This window comes from Dreissena polymorpha, chromosome 1 (assembly GCF_020536995.1).
Source record: "Dreissena polymorpha isolate Duluth1 chromosome 1, UMN_Dpol_1.0, whole genome shotgun sequence".
NCBI classification, from domain to species: Eukaryota; Metazoa; Mollusca; class Bivalvia; order Myida; family Dreissenidae; genus Dreissena; species Dreissena polymorpha.
In genome coordinates, this window is record NC_068355.1 from 121148675 (window position 1) to 121168603 (window position 19929).

At 35.5% G+C, this 19929-nt stretch overlaps 1 protein-coding gene and 1 long non-coding RNA gene across 3 annotated transcripts in view; one reads left to right on the top strand and one right to left on the bottom strand.

The window, feature by feature from the left end:
- Nucleotides 1–2253: 2253 nt before the first annotated feature.
- LOC127847248 (uncharacterized) overlaps nucleotides 2254–19929 on the bottom strand; it is a gene marked incomplete at its 5' end in the record, with an annotated part of 31423 nt that continues 13747 nt past the window's right edge. Inside the window, 2 exons of the mRNA XM_052379072.1 lie at nucleotides 2254–2314; nucleotides 2382–2586. Of these exons, the coding sequence (XP_052235032.1) occupies nucleotides 2254–2314; nucleotides 2382–2586 (266 nt within the window). The remainder of the gene's footprint in view (nucleotides 2315–2381; nucleotides 2587–19929) is intronic.
- LOC127847273 (uncharacterized) lies at nucleotides 3629–18599 on the top strand. 2 transcript variants are annotated; one of them, XR_008033895.1, is made up of 8 exons: nucleotides 3629–3798; nucleotides 4015–4126; nucleotides 4873–4964; nucleotides 7427–9823; nucleotides 10392–10444; nucleotides 11692–12102; nucleotides 13151–13213; nucleotides 18277–18599. It is a non-coding gene; the product is annotated as an uncharacterized LOC127847273 (long non-coding RNA). The 2 variants fall into 2 exon arrangements; XR_008033894.1 differs by lacking the exon at nucleotides 18277–18599 and having other exon boundaries at nucleotides 3630–3798; nucleotides 13151–15880.

The window sequence follows — 19929 nt, forward strand, 5'->3', positions numbered from 1 at the left end:
GCATAGCATAATAAAGAGCATAGCATAATAAAGATCATAGCTTAATAACGAGCATAGCATAATAAAGAGCATATCATAATAAGGAGCATAGCATAATAAAAAGGGTAGCATAATAAAAGAGCATGGCATAATAAAAGAGCATAGCATAATAAAGAGCATAGCATAATAAAGAGCAAAGCATAATAAAAGAGCATAGCATTATGAAGAGCGCACTTATCATTATAAAGACAATATCATAATCAAGAGCATATCATAATAAAGAGCATATCATAATAAAGAGCATATCATAATCAAGAGCGCACTTATCATAATAAAGACAACATCATAATAAAGAGCATATCATAATAAGGAGCATATCCTAATAAAGAGCGAATTTTATCCCATTTTCACCGCGACATTGACGGTATAACACCTTATGGAATATACTAGCCCGTCTCCAACACTGTGGGATATACCTGTCGCGTGCACGGACTACTTTTTAAATTATTCAACCACTAATTTTTCGCCATCCGTAAAATGAATCAGCTGATTGATTGCGTCATAAAATGACATACTTATTGCGTCATTTGTGTGATGTCATCTTTAGTAAACTTTAGGTGTACACGAAACAAGTATGCGATGTCTGGGAATAAAAACATTGAAGACTCGCATTTTTTCGTGTCTATGTATCGATTCGTGGATGTAATTATGAAAAAGTGCATATTCTATTGACTACTTACCTCGGATGGAACCGGTGAGACGAAGGATTTAGATCTACATGTCGATCAAGCTAATTCGTGTTATTGATTTTCAGAATAAGCGTGCCTTTTTAAATTGTGAATTTGTGTGTGTAGAGCATACCTACTGATGGTGTGTATTTTGGTTCAGTAGTCTATTCGTTTTGCTTTTGGAAGTAAGTAAACGTAAGGGTATTTTCTTTGATGAATAAACTTCGTCTTTGTGATTTTATCATAGAAAGTCTATTCAGTAAAAATAACCGGTTTGCAACAAGTGTTTCAAAGCTTTATATAATTTTTACGGATAATCTTGTGTTTGGATCGCAAACTAAAGGACGTGAAGGCTAGACCAAGACGCCATCAAAATATGCGGCGTCCATGAACAAATAAGGCGAGTAGTTTTTTGATAATTTATGTTTAGAACGACTCTGTGTGTAAGTTGGCATCGACATCATTTTGTCAGGAGCAATCGCCGCCATATTTGATTTTGATCATTTTCTTTCGAAAATAAAATTAATAAAATCTTCCTTTCGCGGTCGTAATGTATTTAAATGTGCATGCTATTTTAAATGTCACGTTGAAAAAATGGGATAAATAGAATACTAGGTTAGCGTTAAATGCAGAGAAGTTTATGTTGCTCGGCTCGAACACCGAAAGCGCTCGCCAAGGCTCGCGCTCCCGGCGTTCTAAGCCTCGCAACATAAACTTCTCTGTATTCAACGCTAACCTAGTATTCTCTATATCATAATATAATAAAGAGCATATCATAGCAAAGAGCGCACTTATCATAATAAAGAAGGTACCAATCGTAATAGAAAAACTCATCATACATACGATGGTGCATATCATCAGAAAGAGAGCACTTATCATAATAAAGAAGGTACACATCAGATAGCATTTGTAATGGCAACTAATACGCATATTGAAATAAAGAAAGTACGTCTCATAATAAACAGGTGCAGCTTTATAATAAAGAAATAAATAAGGTACGAATCATTATATTAAAACCACGTATCATGATAAAGAACGTCCGTGTCATAATAAAGAAATCACACATCAAAATAAATGTTGCACATATTACATTAAAGAAACAGGTAGCATCATGTAGAAACATAATTGAAATAGTATCAATTTTTCTCACATCAACCATATAAACAGTATTTATGAATATAAATCTTGGCTTATAAATAAGATGCACACACATGATAAAGTATATATGATACGATTGCAGATAAGTTACGAGATATATGTGTTTAAGTGATATTAGAGACCGTCAACTTCGATAACGTACATTACCAATAAGATAGCAAAAACTATTCACGATTCGTTTGATTTTCCTTGTTCACCAACAGTTTTTTTTTTACTATCAGCGTTAAGATTTTTAGGTGGTTTTGTATTTTTGGAACTGAATATGATACAATAGTTAATATTGACAACTGACTCGCATTAGATTAATTGTGAAAAAATTTCTCCAATGACAGCCGTAGTTACCGTTAACAGGTAGGAGACATAACCCCTGCGAGTTGTTTTTGTCTAGTTACTCTCCATCACTGGTGACGATAAGGGTGGTCTCCGCTGTGTTTGTAAGCGTCCCTACGCTGCAACGAGACGATTTATCGTGCGAGAGTTTTTTTCTTGAAGTAAACGCAGTTTCTCCACATTTACCTGGGACCAGATAGCAAATTCGGTACGTCTGAAAGCACGATCGAACCAATTAAAACGACGATAATTGCAATTGCGAATGAGCCCATCGCTGCCGACGACGTCCGATCGTCAGGAGCGACTGTGTATCGGCGAGTTGTCTTTGACAGCGTAGAAGGGTCCAGCGTTAAATTTTCGACGATTTCAGCCAGGTTTGTGGTGATATTCTCTGTTGACCATGAGGCATTGGTACATGGACAATATATGGAGCCATTGACGAGTATAGACATATTGAGGAAAACAAAATAATCCTGGCCCCGTGTTCACAAAGCAAATTGAAATCGATTTTCAATGTCAAATGACATTGATTTTCAATTTTTGACATCGGTTTTCAAACTTGGTGTTCACATAAAAATCGATGTCAAATGACATCCAAAATCGATATTCAATTTGCAATCAATGACACTGAAAATGACATTGATAGTTTCAAATTGAAAATTGATGACAATCATCATGGCAAAAAAACAACATGGCCGACATTGAAAGACGTCTTCGTCGCGCTCGGTACATAAATGCATTGTTTCCGATGGATCGGATAGTTTTCCGTGATCGAGCGAACCCATTGGAAACTTTGTCTCCGTTGGAAGATCGTGAACGGTACCGGGTTTTCCTGCAAACTATTCTGTTTCTGGTTAATATGCTTAATTTGGAGAGGGCTACTGAACGTTCGTGTTCTCTTCCGCCGCTCATTTCAACTCTAGCGGCATTGCATTTTCTTGCGACTGGAACACATCACATTGTGACTGCCGGGCTGCATGTTCTGTCAAGGTCCAGTGTATGTAGAGCGGTCAGCGAATTCACGGACAGCGTGTGTCGACATTTGAATGACTTTGTGTTCTTCTCAAATATCGAAAATGTGCAATGGACGGTTCAAAAACAGTTTTATAACATCGCTGGTGCGTATTAGCTCTCAATATAATTTAATAGGACAATTTAATGGTCTTTGATTGTTTGCCAAGAAAACAAATAAAGGGAGTTAAATGTTTCTTAGTCGAATCGGGCTCGATTAAAAACGGTGTATTAGTACTGTATGCTAGATTTATACGTGTTGAAAAAAATGCGTGTATGATAAGTATACGTGTTTGGTAAGTATAATAAACATAACTTTTTATTAATGATGGTTATTTTTGGGAACACATGTATTGACATGAAAGACAGAAGATTGAACATGTAACTTGCGAAAAATTTTGATTGCGGACACTTTGTTTGTAGTATACTCTAATTAGTATATAATTATCTAATACAAATGTCGATTTAGCTAACAATGTTATTGTCTTTAAAGGTTTCCCCTAAGTGGTTGATGTGGTTGATGGCACTCATATCCGAATTCAAGCACCTAACGCAAACGAACAAAAAGGGGTTTCACTCTCTTAATTTACAGGTAAAACAATAAGTGAAATTAAGTCCATGAACATTTCCTAAAGTGGCATTTTCTTGTGATTATGTATGTTTAAAGGTTGTCAGTACACAGTGAAAATTGCAAAACGAAATCGGTGACAATTGAATGTACTGCTGTTGACTTTTATTAATGTGATATCAGATAAATGACATTGTGCAGTGTGGATTTGATTAACATTTGTGATTTTTTTCTCTTTAGATGATATGTGATGCCACCCTTCGGTTTCTTGACGTAGTCGCCAAGTGGCCTGAGAGCGTACACGATTCTAGGATGTTTCGTGAAAGCGCCCTACGTTAGCGCTTTGAAAGAGGTATAAAGGCAATTACATGAAGACTACTCAGTCTTATGATTTTATTCATCCATTGCACAATTTATTTAAAAAACAGCAAGTAAAATGGCCACATTGACCTAGATCATAATTACATCAAAACTAACAAGCAAAATTGGATTTTATTAAAGGGTTTCCACACTTTCAAATAGGTTTGATCACCATCCTATATATATATATATATATATATATATATATATATATATATATATATATATATATATATATATATATATATATATACATATATATATATAATATATATATATACCTATATATATATTATATATATATATATCTATAGATATATATATATATCTATATCATATATATATATATAATATATATATATATATCTATATATGAAAACTGATTTTCATTTATTCAACAGCTTTTAAAACGATCACATGTATTATTATCACATTTGACAAATGAAAGTAACTTAAAACACAAATTTTTAACGCAATGACGCAATTGAATTAGAGTCTCAGCAGCCCAATAAATAATTTATACCAACAACAAAGATTGAACTTCCATTTATATCACATCATTCAAAATGATCACAGTTACTAATTAACTATTATATAAATGAAATATAAACAACAACATATTACAACAATTACATTATAACTATGTCATAAACTTGCATGCATTAAATAACACAGTGCTTTATATCGTTGTTTAACGTAACCGTGCTGCAAAATGATCATTCTTTTTTATTATCACAGGTGAAATTGACGGTCTTATGCTTGGTGACTCGGGCTATGGATGCAAGAGGTATCTTATGACACCATATCAAAACACCGACAGTCCTTGTAAGGTATGGTTATTAAATGGATCTTTAAAACAATATACCATACATTCAGAATTAAATGTTGTGAAACCTTGATTGAACAAAATAAATAAACAAGAGCTGTGTTTGTGAAACACAATGCGCCCAACTGCGCTTTGAAGCCGCACGGCAGCTATTTAAGAAAACAATGACCTTTGACCTTGAAGGACCTTTCACCACTCAAAATGTGCAGCTCCATGACATACACATGCATGCCAAATATCAAGTTGCTATCTTTAATATTGCAAAAGTTATGACCAAGGTTTAAGTTTTGGGACACACACATACAATGACAGACACACACATACAATGACAGACAGGCCAAAAACAATATACCCCGGATCATTCGATCCGGGGGCATACAAGGTATTTTTTTGGTTATAAAATATGCCGAACATTTCAATATTTGCTAACAAACAATAATATATATTAATCTATATCTCAACTTCTACAAAAATGAGCTAAATCGATTGGCTTAAAGCGATGCCAATGGAGTATTTTCCATACACCCCGAGTAATTTCAATACTACCTGCTTAATGGAAAGTCGGTTGAGATATAATTGTTACACCGTTAGTAACTAAGGGTGTATGGGATATACACCCTCAGTAATTTAATACCATATTCAACATCGCTCTCGTATGGTATGAAATTACTGAGAGTGAATATCCCATACACCGACAGTTACTAACGGTGTAATTAATAATCCTATTAATTTCTTTTACCAGTATTTTTAATAAAAAAATATGGAAAATACACACAATGCTGAAATTCATAACATACATATATTAATACTAATCATCATAAAAAGGTTTAATATTTACTTACAGACATAAAGCAATATCACCTAAATAGAATCAGTTCTAAAAAATAAAGTTACATGCTTAAACATTGCAATATTATTTGTATGTTGTTTGACCTACAGGAACGGTTTAACATATCGTTATGTCGAACAAGATTGGGGATCGAACAAGCTTTTGGCGTTCTCAAGCGTAGGTTTCCATGTCTACATTATGGACTTCGAGTGAAACCTGACAGAGTGGCCAAAATATCAGTCGCGTGTGTCATTCTCCATAACATTGGATAAGAGAGGCAAGACATGTTTTTACGGACATGTGACGATGACACGGATCAGCCACATGTTGTGTATGAAGGGGATGGGTCTTGAAACTGTTAAAGAGACCACATCGCAGAAGCTTTCTTTTATGAACATAAAGTTATACAATAAAATCATTAATGAAAAGATCAGGGTCTGTATTCACCAACGTTTTACGTCTAAATTATAAGACTCAAACTTAAAAAATAATAATCGAAAACGTTTTACCTATGAGTTTGGTCACTAAACGTTCACATTCAATTTGAAAAAATCTACAAAGACTACATATTGATCGCTTATGTTTTGAAGAAGTTGTTCTTTATAGACGATTCTGAGTTCAGGTATATTTTCCACAATCTGTCGAGCATTTGTAAAGACATAAAACAAACTAATAAGATTGTATTTCAAGTTTGATAGCAACAGCTAGGGTGGAATGGTTGGACAGCCCTTAAAAGATAAAATAAATAAATATTTGTTTTTTTTAACCATGTGTCAATTAAAAAAAAATCGTTTGGGTGATTGGGGTTGTGGGGGGGGGTCTGAGAGGGGGGGGGGGGGTATAATGTGCGGGAGTGGTCATCTATTAGATGATCTTTAGAAAAAGGAAACACAAATATGTGGTTTGGGGGAGGGGGGAATTCTGGGGTTGGGCATGGGGATGGTTTGGGTGGAGTCCATTGTGGTATGTAAGGTAAGTGTTGTTTTGTCTAAGTATGAATGACATCTGATCATAAATATAGAATTAAAGGCAATTTAATTAAAATTAATTAATTTGACCTGGAGAGTAAAGATCATTCAAAGGTCAAGGTCACATTCAACTTGCCAGGTACAGTAACCTCATGATAGTAAGACAATATTTGAAGTTTGAAAGCAACAGCCTTGATACTTCAGAAGTAAAGTCGATCTAAACACAACATTTAACAAAATATTCAAAGTTACTAAGACAAAAAAATTTAAAAAGGGACCATAATTCTGTCAAAATGCCAGTCAGAGTTGCATAACTTTGCCTGCACAGTCCCCTTATGATACTTAGTAAGTGTTGCAAGTATGAAAGCAAAACCTTTGATGCTTTAGGAATAAAGTGAACCTTAACACAAAACTTAACCAATTTTTTTATTTTTCTAAGTATAAAAAGGGAACATATTTCTTACAAAATGCTTGATACAGTTGTCTGCTCTTGTTTATAGATTGGGTTCATGTTGGTAAAGAAGTATGCAAGTATATATTGTCGAGCTAAAAATAAACACTGATTGGGCAATATGTAATATAGATTACAGCGATTTTTTCCTTCTTTATATAGTACCCGTAAAAGGTACTTTCTCAATTGAAGAGAAACTGCAAAATTCACAATTTCAGTCTGAAAAAAATCCCGAAAGGGAGGAACGATGTAAAAACCGTACATGAACGGCAAAGTTGCAACAACTGATGTCAGAACCGTTACTGAACAGTGTAAAGGTGCAACAACCGATGTCAGAACCATTACTGAACAGTGTAAAGTTGCAACAACTGATGTCAGAACCGTTACTGAACACTGTAAAGGTGCAACAACCGATGTCAGAACCGTTACTGAACAGTGTTAAGGTGCAACAACCGATGTCAGAACTGTACCAGAACGGGGCACCATCGTACGCATCGTAGCCGTTCAACGTAATCGTTATAAGTAGCAGTAATTTGTATTGCCCGGGACCGTCACCTAACGAGCCCACATACTTGCATGTAAATGAAATTACAGACGTGTATTACAAATATGTTATACGAGAAAGTCACTTCTACTACACATGCGTTTTAAAATCTACGCACGCTACATAGAACAATAATGTCAATAATTGTAAATATGATATCAAAACTTATTAAATCATTCTAGTAAATAATCACTACTTTTATTTACAAACGACCAGTTACGAACCAAACGATGAAGTTTTTTAAGATGTGCGAGTTAATGAATGTTTAATATAAATGAATAATATCGCTGTAGGAAAACGGGGTTCAATGCAAGTGTGTAAAGTGTCGTCCCAGATTAGGACGACACTTTCCGCCCTTATCTGGTTTTTCGCTAAGGAGACAATTCCTTTACACGAAAAAGACCATACAAGCGGAAAGTGACGTCTTTGATTAACCTGTGCGAACTTCACAGGTTATAAATGACGACACTATAAGAAAATGTATTAAACCCTTATTGTCCCAAAAGCGAGGCTCAATTATACATGTATGTAGATGGATGAGGGCTAATAGTCCAAAAAATGATTCTATTTACAAAGCAGTTGAGATCTTGGGGGCGTTACCGATAATTTCTTAAATAGTATGGAACACATAAATAAGGCAAATAACATCCATGTTAACATCACGGGTGTATTTTAATCACAAATATTTTGGCATTTAATTCAACGTGGTATGGGTATGGGTAAGGCACAACGTATGATGCATCTTCAGCCATAACATTACATTATAGGTGTAACATTCTTAGGAAAATAATGATAAAATGTATCTGGATAAAAAAAAATAAAATCGAATATTTTCTGGTTAAAAATGTGATTTAACTGTTGATGCGGATATGACGGGCGGACAACTATTATTTAAATTCCAGTGATCGAAAAATAGTTGCCTCTCTTAAATAACCATATTATTGATAAATAAATAAAATAACGTGTTTTACGGAAAAGAATATATCTTCCGAACGAAAATGGAGTTGTTCTTCTGAAGTATATATATTAGTTCAAAAGCCATGCAATACCTTCCATGATAGAACGCGCTTTGAGAAACTTTGAGCCTCGTTTTGGGAACACTCGGCCGGCCGCACAGGCTACTCAGGGTCGACACTTACCGCTTGTGTGGTAATTCGTTCATAGGAAGGTGTCGCAGCTGATTAGCCTGTACGGAATAGCACTAATCTGGGACGACACTATCCACACTCAGTAAACCCATTTTTTCAAAACGCGGCTCAAAGGACATAAACTGTTGCCAAGTTTAAAGTAAAAGCACGTGTGAACAAGCATCTTGTAGAGTGCTTTAACACGCCTCTCGCTCAACCATTTCGCGCAAGTTGAAAAAAGACACGCTTTTAACATTTATATATTCACACACTGTTTATGTTTTATTAATGAATGAAACTTACAAAATCTGCTATTTTTTCATCTTCCTAAAGAAATTGTTATTATTTACATTCTGGATTTTCATGAGCACTGCCATTGGTTTCAATAACGTCAAACATATGCATATAGGCATGTATTTAGTCATTAATTGAAAATTGAAATATAATATAATATAAACAATCTAACACCTCAATTATAAGTCATCGACACATTCTTTAGTACTATTTGTGTATATTTATAAATGGTATGTAATCTTCAAAAAATTACGAGTAAGCAGGGTAATGTGGTTTGAAGACTTAACATCGATAATTGCATAAAACAAACATATACAGCAGCCGTATAATGCAATACATAACTTTAATTCTCAAATGTGTGTTGGTATTTTTTATATTTTATTTTCACGTCGTACGTGTAAGAAGTTTTTTTAAGTGAATATTTCCGAATGTTTATGAATTATTAATTACTCTAAGTTTTCGGACACTCTTAGATTTCGGACACCCTATTTTTAGAATCAATTTTATTTTGTTCGTGACTCTCAATTTTGGGACATACAGGATTTCGTCCATAATTAATGTCTCTTAATTTTCGGAGGGTATGTTTTCAGAGGGGGTAATCACGTGATGATCTAAAGGAAGTCAAGATGACGACGTCCTTGCCGAAACAGGTATTTTTCGCAGTTGTATACCCTTTATAACTTTTATTCAATTATTTGATGCCGCTCACTTTCCAGACATATTAGCAAGTAATATTCGCTCGATATCTCGACTTTACCCTCCTCAAAATTTCTTAGCGGGAGCCTTTTGTCATATTATTTGTGATTTTTGCTGGGTTTCACTTATTTAATTACTATCCTGCATACAAATACAGACATATTTGCATTCAAAATCCATATACGAGTATTCTTTGAATGTTTCTTTCTGTGTTTTGTAAAAAATAAAAGATGTTTACGAATCGTTTTTTAAAGTAGTAAAAGTTTAAAAGGTTTTACGATCTAAATGGGTTCCGCTTTCGAGATGATCACATAGGAATCCCGATTTCAGCTGAAAAAAAAGTTAGCTCGTTGAAACTTTTCTGGTGTAAAATTAAACGTTATAGAAGTATTTTGACTAGATACATGTTAACAAGGACGAAACTAGAAGCTCTTATCAACAAAAACAAACATAACTATTAAATGGCGCTCCCATTTTTTTCAAAATTGCGCATGCCTTTCAGCTTTTTTATCATTTTTACAGGAAAACGTGTGGTCAATCAAATTGCTTCCACAAGAATCATATGTGCATGGGATGTAAGTATGAATAAGTTACAATAATTCTTGTCTGTAATTTATTAAGCACTATTAAGAATTCACGCGTTATTATACACAAATACAATTTATTGTATGCATGCATAATATTTTCATATAAATTTCATTATTCGATGCACGGCGTTACCTTAAAAACATTTTACTTAATGAAAGATCAGTAACCTGAACAAAATTCCAATCAATGAGGTCTAAATAACTGATACTATTTATTGAGTTCTTCAGAATGTCATGAAAGACTGAACATTTAAAAGGTAATACTTATACGTTCATGGGGAACAGTCTTTGTCTATATCTTTTACGAAAAGCTCTTGGTACGAATAGATTTTACAAGGAGTAGTATTTTTACAAACGTGTATACTGCAATAGCTTCAAGTGATATTATGGGCATCTAACAATGGATAGGTGTCTATCGCAACCGTTGTTTATTTTTGGGGTTTTCACTTCATATACACATATATTTATTAATGTAGCATCAACATACTAAATCAATATCCCAGAAAGAGAAAAATAATGCATTTGAATATCAACCGTACTTTTGTTTGACAACTGATCACGCATGTACGATGTGAACCTACATTTAGTTTAAGTGCAGATTCGTTCATACGACACAAAGACAATTTTGTTTTACGGATCATTTCGGCTTACAGGACTGGGTGAGTCATGTAAAATATCGAATATACAATATATTTTTATAAACAACTGGTAGCAAGATGAGTTGCAGATAATTGGTCAGAAACCACATTTTAACTAACTCTTTTGACCTGTTAATTCTTTTCAGCTCAATTCAACAGTGGAAAATGCCCATAATATCACTTTCATTAGGAAGAGCATAAATAAAGTATGCTACATATGAATGTCGCCATTAGCGATAGTTAATTTAACAATAAATGCTTTTTCGTCATGTATACATTGCAACAAAACGATCTGTGGTAAATTTATTCAAATTAAAGCATACCAAGACATATTTAATAATATCTTTTGCCTTATACGTTTTTTTCCATGAATTTTGGCATACATAAATCATTGTGTTCACACAAATCTTTGTTTTCAAACTATTTTACAAAATCAGATACTAATAACTTATTGTTGTGAAACAATAATGCAATTATATGTACGAGTTTATTGCGACGAAACTTATCTGTGTAACACAAATACCATCAACATGTCCCTGTACAAGATGAAGGAGTAGCTGTTAAACTAATTGAAGATCAACATTTTAATTATTTCAGACGATGGTAAAGAAGAATGGTCATGTTCAAAAGTATAAGTTCCGACATTAAGACCAAGCCAGGCAGGATTCATCATCCACTGCAAGGACGCCTGGAGAACGATTACGGCAAAGTTCTCCGATGGAGGCAAAAACACTATCGTTAATCATCATAAACACTTATCTATCAAATCTACTTCAAAATGATATTCAAATCTGAAAGAACTTTGTTTTCACATAGCAAGAAAGAGATACAATATTACACGACAAAATAAAAGTAACAGGTAATGCATGCGGTAACGGGTTTGAAGACTTATTCACAGAATGCCATCAAATACTCAAAATATCGACAGATTATCCAGAAACGAAGGCGATGTTGGAACCTTCAGAAACACAGCTTCTATGTGTTACAGAAGACCGCATGTCAAATGAAGTAAATAATAATCCTTAATCAAGACTACTAAATCTAAAATTAAATGTCATGAAAACATTCTATTCCACTTTTTTAACTTGTTCAAATCGTTAATATGTACATGTATATACAACAAGGGCTGTTTGTAAAACATGCATGCCCCCCATATGGGCTGTCAGTTGTAGTGGCAGCCATTGTGTGAATACGTTTTTTGTCACTGTGACCTTGACCTTTGACCTAGTGACCTGAAAATCAATAGGGATCATCTGCCAGTCATGATAAATGTACCTATGAAGTTTCATGATCCTAGGCCTAATTATTCTTGAGTTATCATCAGGAAACCAGTTTACTGTTTCGAGTCACTGTGACCTTGACCTTTGACCTAGTGACCTGAAAATCAATAGGGATCATCTGCAAGTCACGACCAATGTACCTATGAAGTTTCATGATCCTAGGCGTAAGCATTCTTGAGTTATCATCTGGAAAACATTTTACTGTTTCGAGTCACTGTGACCTTGACCTTTGACCTAGTGACCTGAAAATCAATAGGGGTCATTTGCCAGTCATGACCAATGTATCTATGAAGTTTCCTAGGCCTAAGCGTTCTTGAGTTATCATCCGAAAACCATCTGGTGGATGGACGGACATACGGACAGACCGACTTATGCAAAACAATATACCCCCTCTTCTTCGAAGGGGGGCATAAAAAGAGTGAAAACGCTCGCTTGGGGGGGATTCAAATTGGTTGCATAAGACAAAGGTTGCTTAATATAAGTGGTTGCATGCACAATATTGACTGTATCATTGTATGTATATTTGTATGAAGAATTAGACTGGAAAAAGTTATGAACAGTTCTAACTGAGCCTGGCATTAACCGAGAAAAATATTTTTCAAGGAAATCAAAAATACAAAATCTGTTGAAGAAGAAGAGAAATTGACAAGTCAGTTTCCAATCCAGTTTGATCATAGACAAAAGGAAAATAACAATGCATGTTGTCTCCATTGTGACTGCCACATATTACTCACTATTAATTCACTTGCAACCTGTGTTTTCTTACTTTCTTACAGGTATAACCAAAGCCGAGTCTCAGTTATTTCTCTAGAGCCACTGAGGGACAATGGTTGCTCATGGTTAGGATGAGAGAGAGACACCAATTGTGGCTACTGAACACTGCTTGATGTATAACAAGGCATCAAATTCCATTCAGAAGGAATCTCCAAAACAATCTCAGTCGTATTATTTTAGAACCAGCATTTTGAAAATGTCACAAAGAGATTTCTATACTAATTTGTTTATAATGATAATGCCAACAAACATTGGTTAGTAGCTAACATCAATTGCATTGAGATAATACAGTGAGCTTATTGTAATTTATACACATCATCTTGCTACACATTTTTCAAAGTATAGTTTATTAGCATATCCTTAACTGCTGGACAAAGTTATGCTCTGGAAAGAAATTATGACATAAAATTTTATACTAGACCTTTGACCTTCAGATGTCACCATGACCTTGGACTTTGGGATCTGGTTTTGTTTGCACAACTCCTTCTCATCAGGCCTTAACATTTAGGCCTTCATTTAATTTGAAACCCAATTTTTTTCCAGAGCATATTTGAGTCGTGTTCTGAGAAAGCTGGGCATAATGCATGTGCATAAAGTGTCAACCCAGATTAGCCTGTGCAGTTTGCACAGGCTAATCAGGGACAACACTTTCCGTTTTATGGTATTTTTAGTTTCATGGAAGTCTTTACCGAAAATCAAGTTTAGGTGGAAAGTGTCGTCCCTGATTTGCCTGTGCGGACTGCACAGGCTAATCTGGAATGACACTTTACGCACATGCATTAAGCCCAGTTTTCTCAGAACAAGGCATATTTCATCTCCAAAAATCATAATGCATCCACACCATTGTCAACTGATCAACAATAGCCACTGCTTTCAACAAAAGCCACTGCTTTCAACAATAGCCACTGCTTTCAACAATAGCCACTGCTTTCAACAATAGCCACTGCTTTCAACAATAGCCACTGCTTTCAACAATAGCCACTGCTTTCAACAATAGCCACTGCTTTCAACAACAGCCACTGCTTTCAACAATAGCCACTGCTTTCAACAACAGCCACTGCTTTCAACAACAGCCACTGCTTTCAACAGTAGCCACTGCTTTCAACAGTTGCCACTGCTCTCAACAGTTGCCACTGCTTTCAACAATAACCACTGCTTTCAACAATAGCCACTGCTTTCAACAACAGCCACTGCTTTCAACAACAGCCACTGCTTTCAACAACAGCCACTGCTTTGAACAACAGCCACTGCTTTGAACAATAGCCACTGCTAACAATAGCCACTGCTTTCAAAAATAGCCACTGCTTTTAATAACAGCCACTTCTTTCAACAATAGCTACTGCTTTCAACAATAGCCACTGCTTTCAACAATAGCCACTGCTTTCAACAATAGCCACTGCTTCCAACAATAGCCACTGCTTTCAACAATAGCCACTGCTTTCAAAAATAGCCACTGCTTTCAAAAACAGCCACTGCTTTCAACAATAGCCACTGCTTTCAACAATAGCCACTGCTTTCAACAATAGCCACTGCTTTCAACAATAGCCACTGCTTTTAACAACAGCCACTGCTTTCAACAACAGCCACTGCTTTCAACAATAACCAATGCTTTCAACAAAAGCCACTGCTTTCAACAACAGCAACTGCTTTCAACAATAGCCACTGCTTTCAACAATAGCCACTGCTTTCAACAAAAGCCACTGTTTTCAACAATAGCCACTGCTTTCAACAATAGCCACTGCTTTCAACAACAGCCACTGTTTTCAAAAATAGCCACTGCTTTCAACAATAGCCACTGCTTTCAACAAAAGCCACTGCTTTCAACAATTGCCACTGCTTTCAACAAAAGCCACTGCTTTCAACAATAGCCACTGCTTTCAACAATAGCCACTGCTTTCAAAAACAGCAACTGCTTTCAACAACAGCCACTGCTTTCAACAACAGCCACTGCTTTCAACAATAGCCACTGCTTTCAACTATAGCCACTGCTTTTAACAACAGCCACTGTTTTCAACAATAGCCACTGCTTTCAACAATAGCCACTGCTTTCAACAATAACCACTGCTTTCAACAACAGCCACTGCTTTCAACAATAGCCACTGCTTTCAACAATAGCCACTGCTTACAACAACAGCCACTGCTTTCAACAACAGCCACTGCTTTCAACAATAGCCAAAGCTTTCAACAATAGCAACTGCTTTCAACAATAGCCACTGTTTTCAACAACAGCCACTGCTTTATCTGGCAAGACCTTAGTCAGAACTGTAATTGGATATGGATGAATAATGTCACTCTGTGGTCAATTTACAGAAAAAAAATCATAAACAAGAGATTGCCAAGCAATATATGTCCCCTACCGGTTCCAACATTGTCAGAATATTTTGTGTTTGTTGCTGCCATAGCAACCAGAATTCTTGACAAAACGAAAAGACGTGCATAATCTCCATATTGCCATCTGACCATGTTTCAAGTTTCATGAAAAAAATATGACAAACTTTTAAAGTTATCGCAGGATCCAGAAAAGTGTGACAGACAGACAGACTCACACACTCACAGACGCACAGAGCGCAAACCATAAGTCCCCTCTGGTGAAACCGGAAGGGGACAACAAGCACTATTTCAATATTTTATATACATCAGCATTATATTTTATTTGCATTCTATCAGTGATTTCTTCAAGATTCTCTTAGTGTTTCTCGAGATATCAATAAAACAAAATGTTTTGACCAACTTTCATGATGATTGGGCAAAAATTGTGACTTCTTGAGTGTTTACAAGGATTCTCTATAGCCAAATAAGGAAAACTGCACCCCCCCCCTCCCTGGCAGCCATGTTATTCAACTGACCGGAACCATTTTCGAACTCAACTCTCATATCAAGGAAACAAATGTTCTGACCCAATTTCATGAAAATTGGGCCAAAAATGTTACTTCTAGTTTTCACATATTTTCACTATATACATATATAGAAAAATGCCCTGCCCATTGGCGGCCATGTTTTTTCACATGAGCAATCAGGTGAGCTAAAAAAGATATACGGCGTTGATTGTGGTTGGAGTTGGTGAAAGTTAAAAGTTCCATGAATGAGATCAAAGATAGCGAGTCTTTTTCAGTGCAGTTCTTAGCTGCATCACACGCAGTATGGGATGTTACGCTGAGTTTTCGTGGCTTATTTTACATTATTACATATTGCTGGTCATAAACCTATACTAGATACAAAACAGAAAACCAAAACAAGAATGGAAGTGAAATTAAAACATATGAGTCAACCGGCCACACGCAAAGTATCCGTACATGTTTTAAATATTTATACACGCGTTCTTCGAACAAACTTGTTTTAGTGGTTTGTCGGGCATTATTAACAGTATCAAGAATCATCGCGCTCATGCTTAATACATTAGTCAATATGGTGGAATAATTCTTGTTAAATTAATAAACAAGAGCACCGCATAACGGGTGCCACGCTCGGCTGCGAAAGCTTGTCAGAAATTATTATATTTATTTTTTTAGAGGTCACAGTGACCTTGACCTTTGACCTAGTGACCCAAAATGGGTGTGGCATGTAGAACATATGCAGTTTCAAAGTTGTAGGTGGAAGCACTTTGATTTAAGAGGCAATGTTAAGGTTTTTGTTAAAGTTTTAAATTAGAAGTCACAGTGACCTTGACCTAGTGACCCAAAAGTGGGTGTGGCATGTAGAACTCATCAAGGTGCAACTACATATGAAGTTTCAAAGTTGTAGGTGGAAGCACTTTGATTTTAGAGCCTATGTTACAGTTTGATATTAGAGGTCACAGTGACCTTGACCTTTGACCTAGTGATTTAAAAATGGGTGTGGCGTGTAGAACTCATCAAGGTGCATCTCACATGTGAAGTTTCAAAGTTGTAGGTGGAAGCACTTTGATTTTAGAGGCAATGTTAAGGTTTTTGTTAAAGTTTTATATTAGAGGTCACAGTGACCTTGACCTTTGACCTTGTGACCCAAAAATGGGTGTGGCATGTAGAACTCATCAAGATGCAACTACATATGAAGTTTCAAAGTTGTAGGTGGAAGCACCTTGATTTTAGAGCCTATGTTAAAGTTTGATATTAGAGGTCACAGTGACATTGACCTTTGACCTAGTGAACCAAAAATGGGTGTGGCATGTAGAACTCATCAAGGTACATCTACATATGAAGTTTCAAAGTTGTAGGTGGAAGCACTTTGATTTTAGAGCCAATGTTAAGGTTTTAGCACGAAGCCTACGGCAGACGGCGGACAAGCTGGCTATGACAATAGCTCGGGTTTTCTCCGAAAACAGCCTCGTGAAAAAATTATATTTATCATGGTATTGTTAAAAACGCATTAAGAATATATTATTGGCATACCATAATTTTATTGCTGAATATCTTCATTTAACATATTTCTGGTTACATTGCGGGTTGGAATGTAATGCATTTAAGTGAGGCCACGCTTCCACTGCTGGAACGACGGCTTGTTTAATACTTTATACTTTTACATGTTAAATGTTCAATTTCGAGAACAATTTTAAATGGTTTGGCCAAAACGAATATCAGGATAGGGAAAAACGCTACTTTTATGAACTTAAATATACTAGTACACAGACAGGAATATGGAGGTAACTACTAAATATGAGAACATAGCCTTTAAGTACAAACGCTCTGGCTCTGGCAATCCTCTGAAAATAAAAGGTGCACGCACAAACTGTATTGATGTCAACAGTTAAGTGTAAAACTGTTCTATCTATCAATCCTTTTCATTAGAGATAAAATTGTTTCATGCTGAACACGCAGTAAAACAGTGTTACAAAGACGCGGCCATGTTTCTAATGTTCTGGTGGTATGCTCAAATCTGCCAATGGACTAAATGAAGTGTTTTCATTCGTGTCTAGCCGCTGGAAATTTTATTTGAATTTTATTGAACACTTCCAAAGGTCAGGTAAGGTCAAAAGTTACGTTCAACAGCTACGCCAAAACAAAACTTTATGTAGTCCAACAAAAATTGTCTTAAAACAAAGAAAGGCCAGACAGTTTTTAATCCACTTGAATTACAGACAAAATCTACAATGAATACATCAATGTCTCATTGCCTACATATTAATTCCTTTGCAATCTTTGTTTGCTTGCAGGATATAACCAAAGCTGTGTCTCTGTTATTTCTCTAGAGACAATGAGGGATAATGGTATTACAGAGGTCGGATGAGAGACACCATGAGGCTGCTGGACACAGCTTGATGTATAACAAGGCATGCCATTACCTGCAGTAGGTTTCCAAAACAATCTCAGAATTTCTTATTTTAGAATAAGCATATTAAAATTGTTGCAAAGACATCGCTTCAATAATTTCGTATTTCAGACCATGCCATGAAAGGTTGTTTGTGACCAAATTCAATTGGATTGCTGAATAAGTGATGTAGTAATAATATATTCATACCAAGTTTTGGCTAGGTTTTATGAAGGGATAAAATTTATTGTAGAATAGATTTAATAGATTATATTTAACACTGCTTCTTTTTGGTCCAATCTGCAATCCATCAGGGCTACAAACACAGGACTTTTTTGATAAGAAATCTTTTGAAAATCAATATATAGTTTATGGTTATGTTTTTCAATCCCAAGCTATGTCTTCATAGAAGGTATCAATGCATGAAGTTCTTGCACTAAAATATCTTCTGTCTCTCTTGAGTTATTGAGCAGTAACATTAAATACCATGACAATTAATCCACTCACTCCATAACTATGAGTTAAAGCACTATGGCTTAAAATCTTACATTTGACCTTTGACCTTCAAGATTGATCTAGACCTTGGGCCTATGGACACGCATCAAATGATCATGCATGACGTTTCTGCCAAGTTTGAGTGACTTGCATATCCTTCCATAGTGAACAAAGTTAAGCTCTTGCCAAAATCTATATCTGACCTTGAATCTTCAGGTGTAACCTTGACCTTGGACTTTGAGATTGATTTTGTATGCAACACTGCCTTAAAATTGCTTTAAGTTTGAACCCATTTTCCCCATCCATATAGTAAACTATCAATCATAAATAAGCCTGGCTCTAGAAAAATGGAGCTTAATGCATGTGCGTAGTGTTATACCAGATTAGCAGCGCAGTCTGCTTTTTATAGAATTTTTTGTTCAAAGGAAGTCTCTTCATAAGGAAAATCCAGTTAAGGCATAAAATTTCACCTTTGATCAGCCTGTGCACACTGCACAGGCTAATCTGGTATGACACTTAACGAACACGCATTTAACCCCATTTTCCCAGATTGCTGCTCATATCTATCACACACATTATCCTGCAACATATTACTTGCCATAGCTGCCAGTAACTAATGTTAGGAGGCAGGTGGCAAGAAATGTCTTTACAATTAAATTACTTTCCTGTGCATTAATAATTCACCAAGTGTTCATTGTTACCAGCTAAGCATCATAATATTTTTCATTTATATCTTAGTCAATTATTTTTCTGCTTATTGCTGGAGCAAATCTTGAGCTTCATTACAGGAAACACACCAGCAGCCATACTTAAAAAATCAAATTAAAAAATTGATGAGGTGGAGATTTGGAGAGAACAATGGTGTTTATTTCAAGGAAAATGGTTTGTTAGCTTTGAAACTGCAAATGATTCTGCGTTCAGTAACAAAATATGGGTATTCATAAAGAGAATGGCCAAAACTCTGAAACAGGCAAAAAACAAACTAAAACTACTCAAATACAGATTTTAAAACAAATTGGTTTCCTAAAAAATTGCTTTTGTCATGCACTAACAATACTCAAAA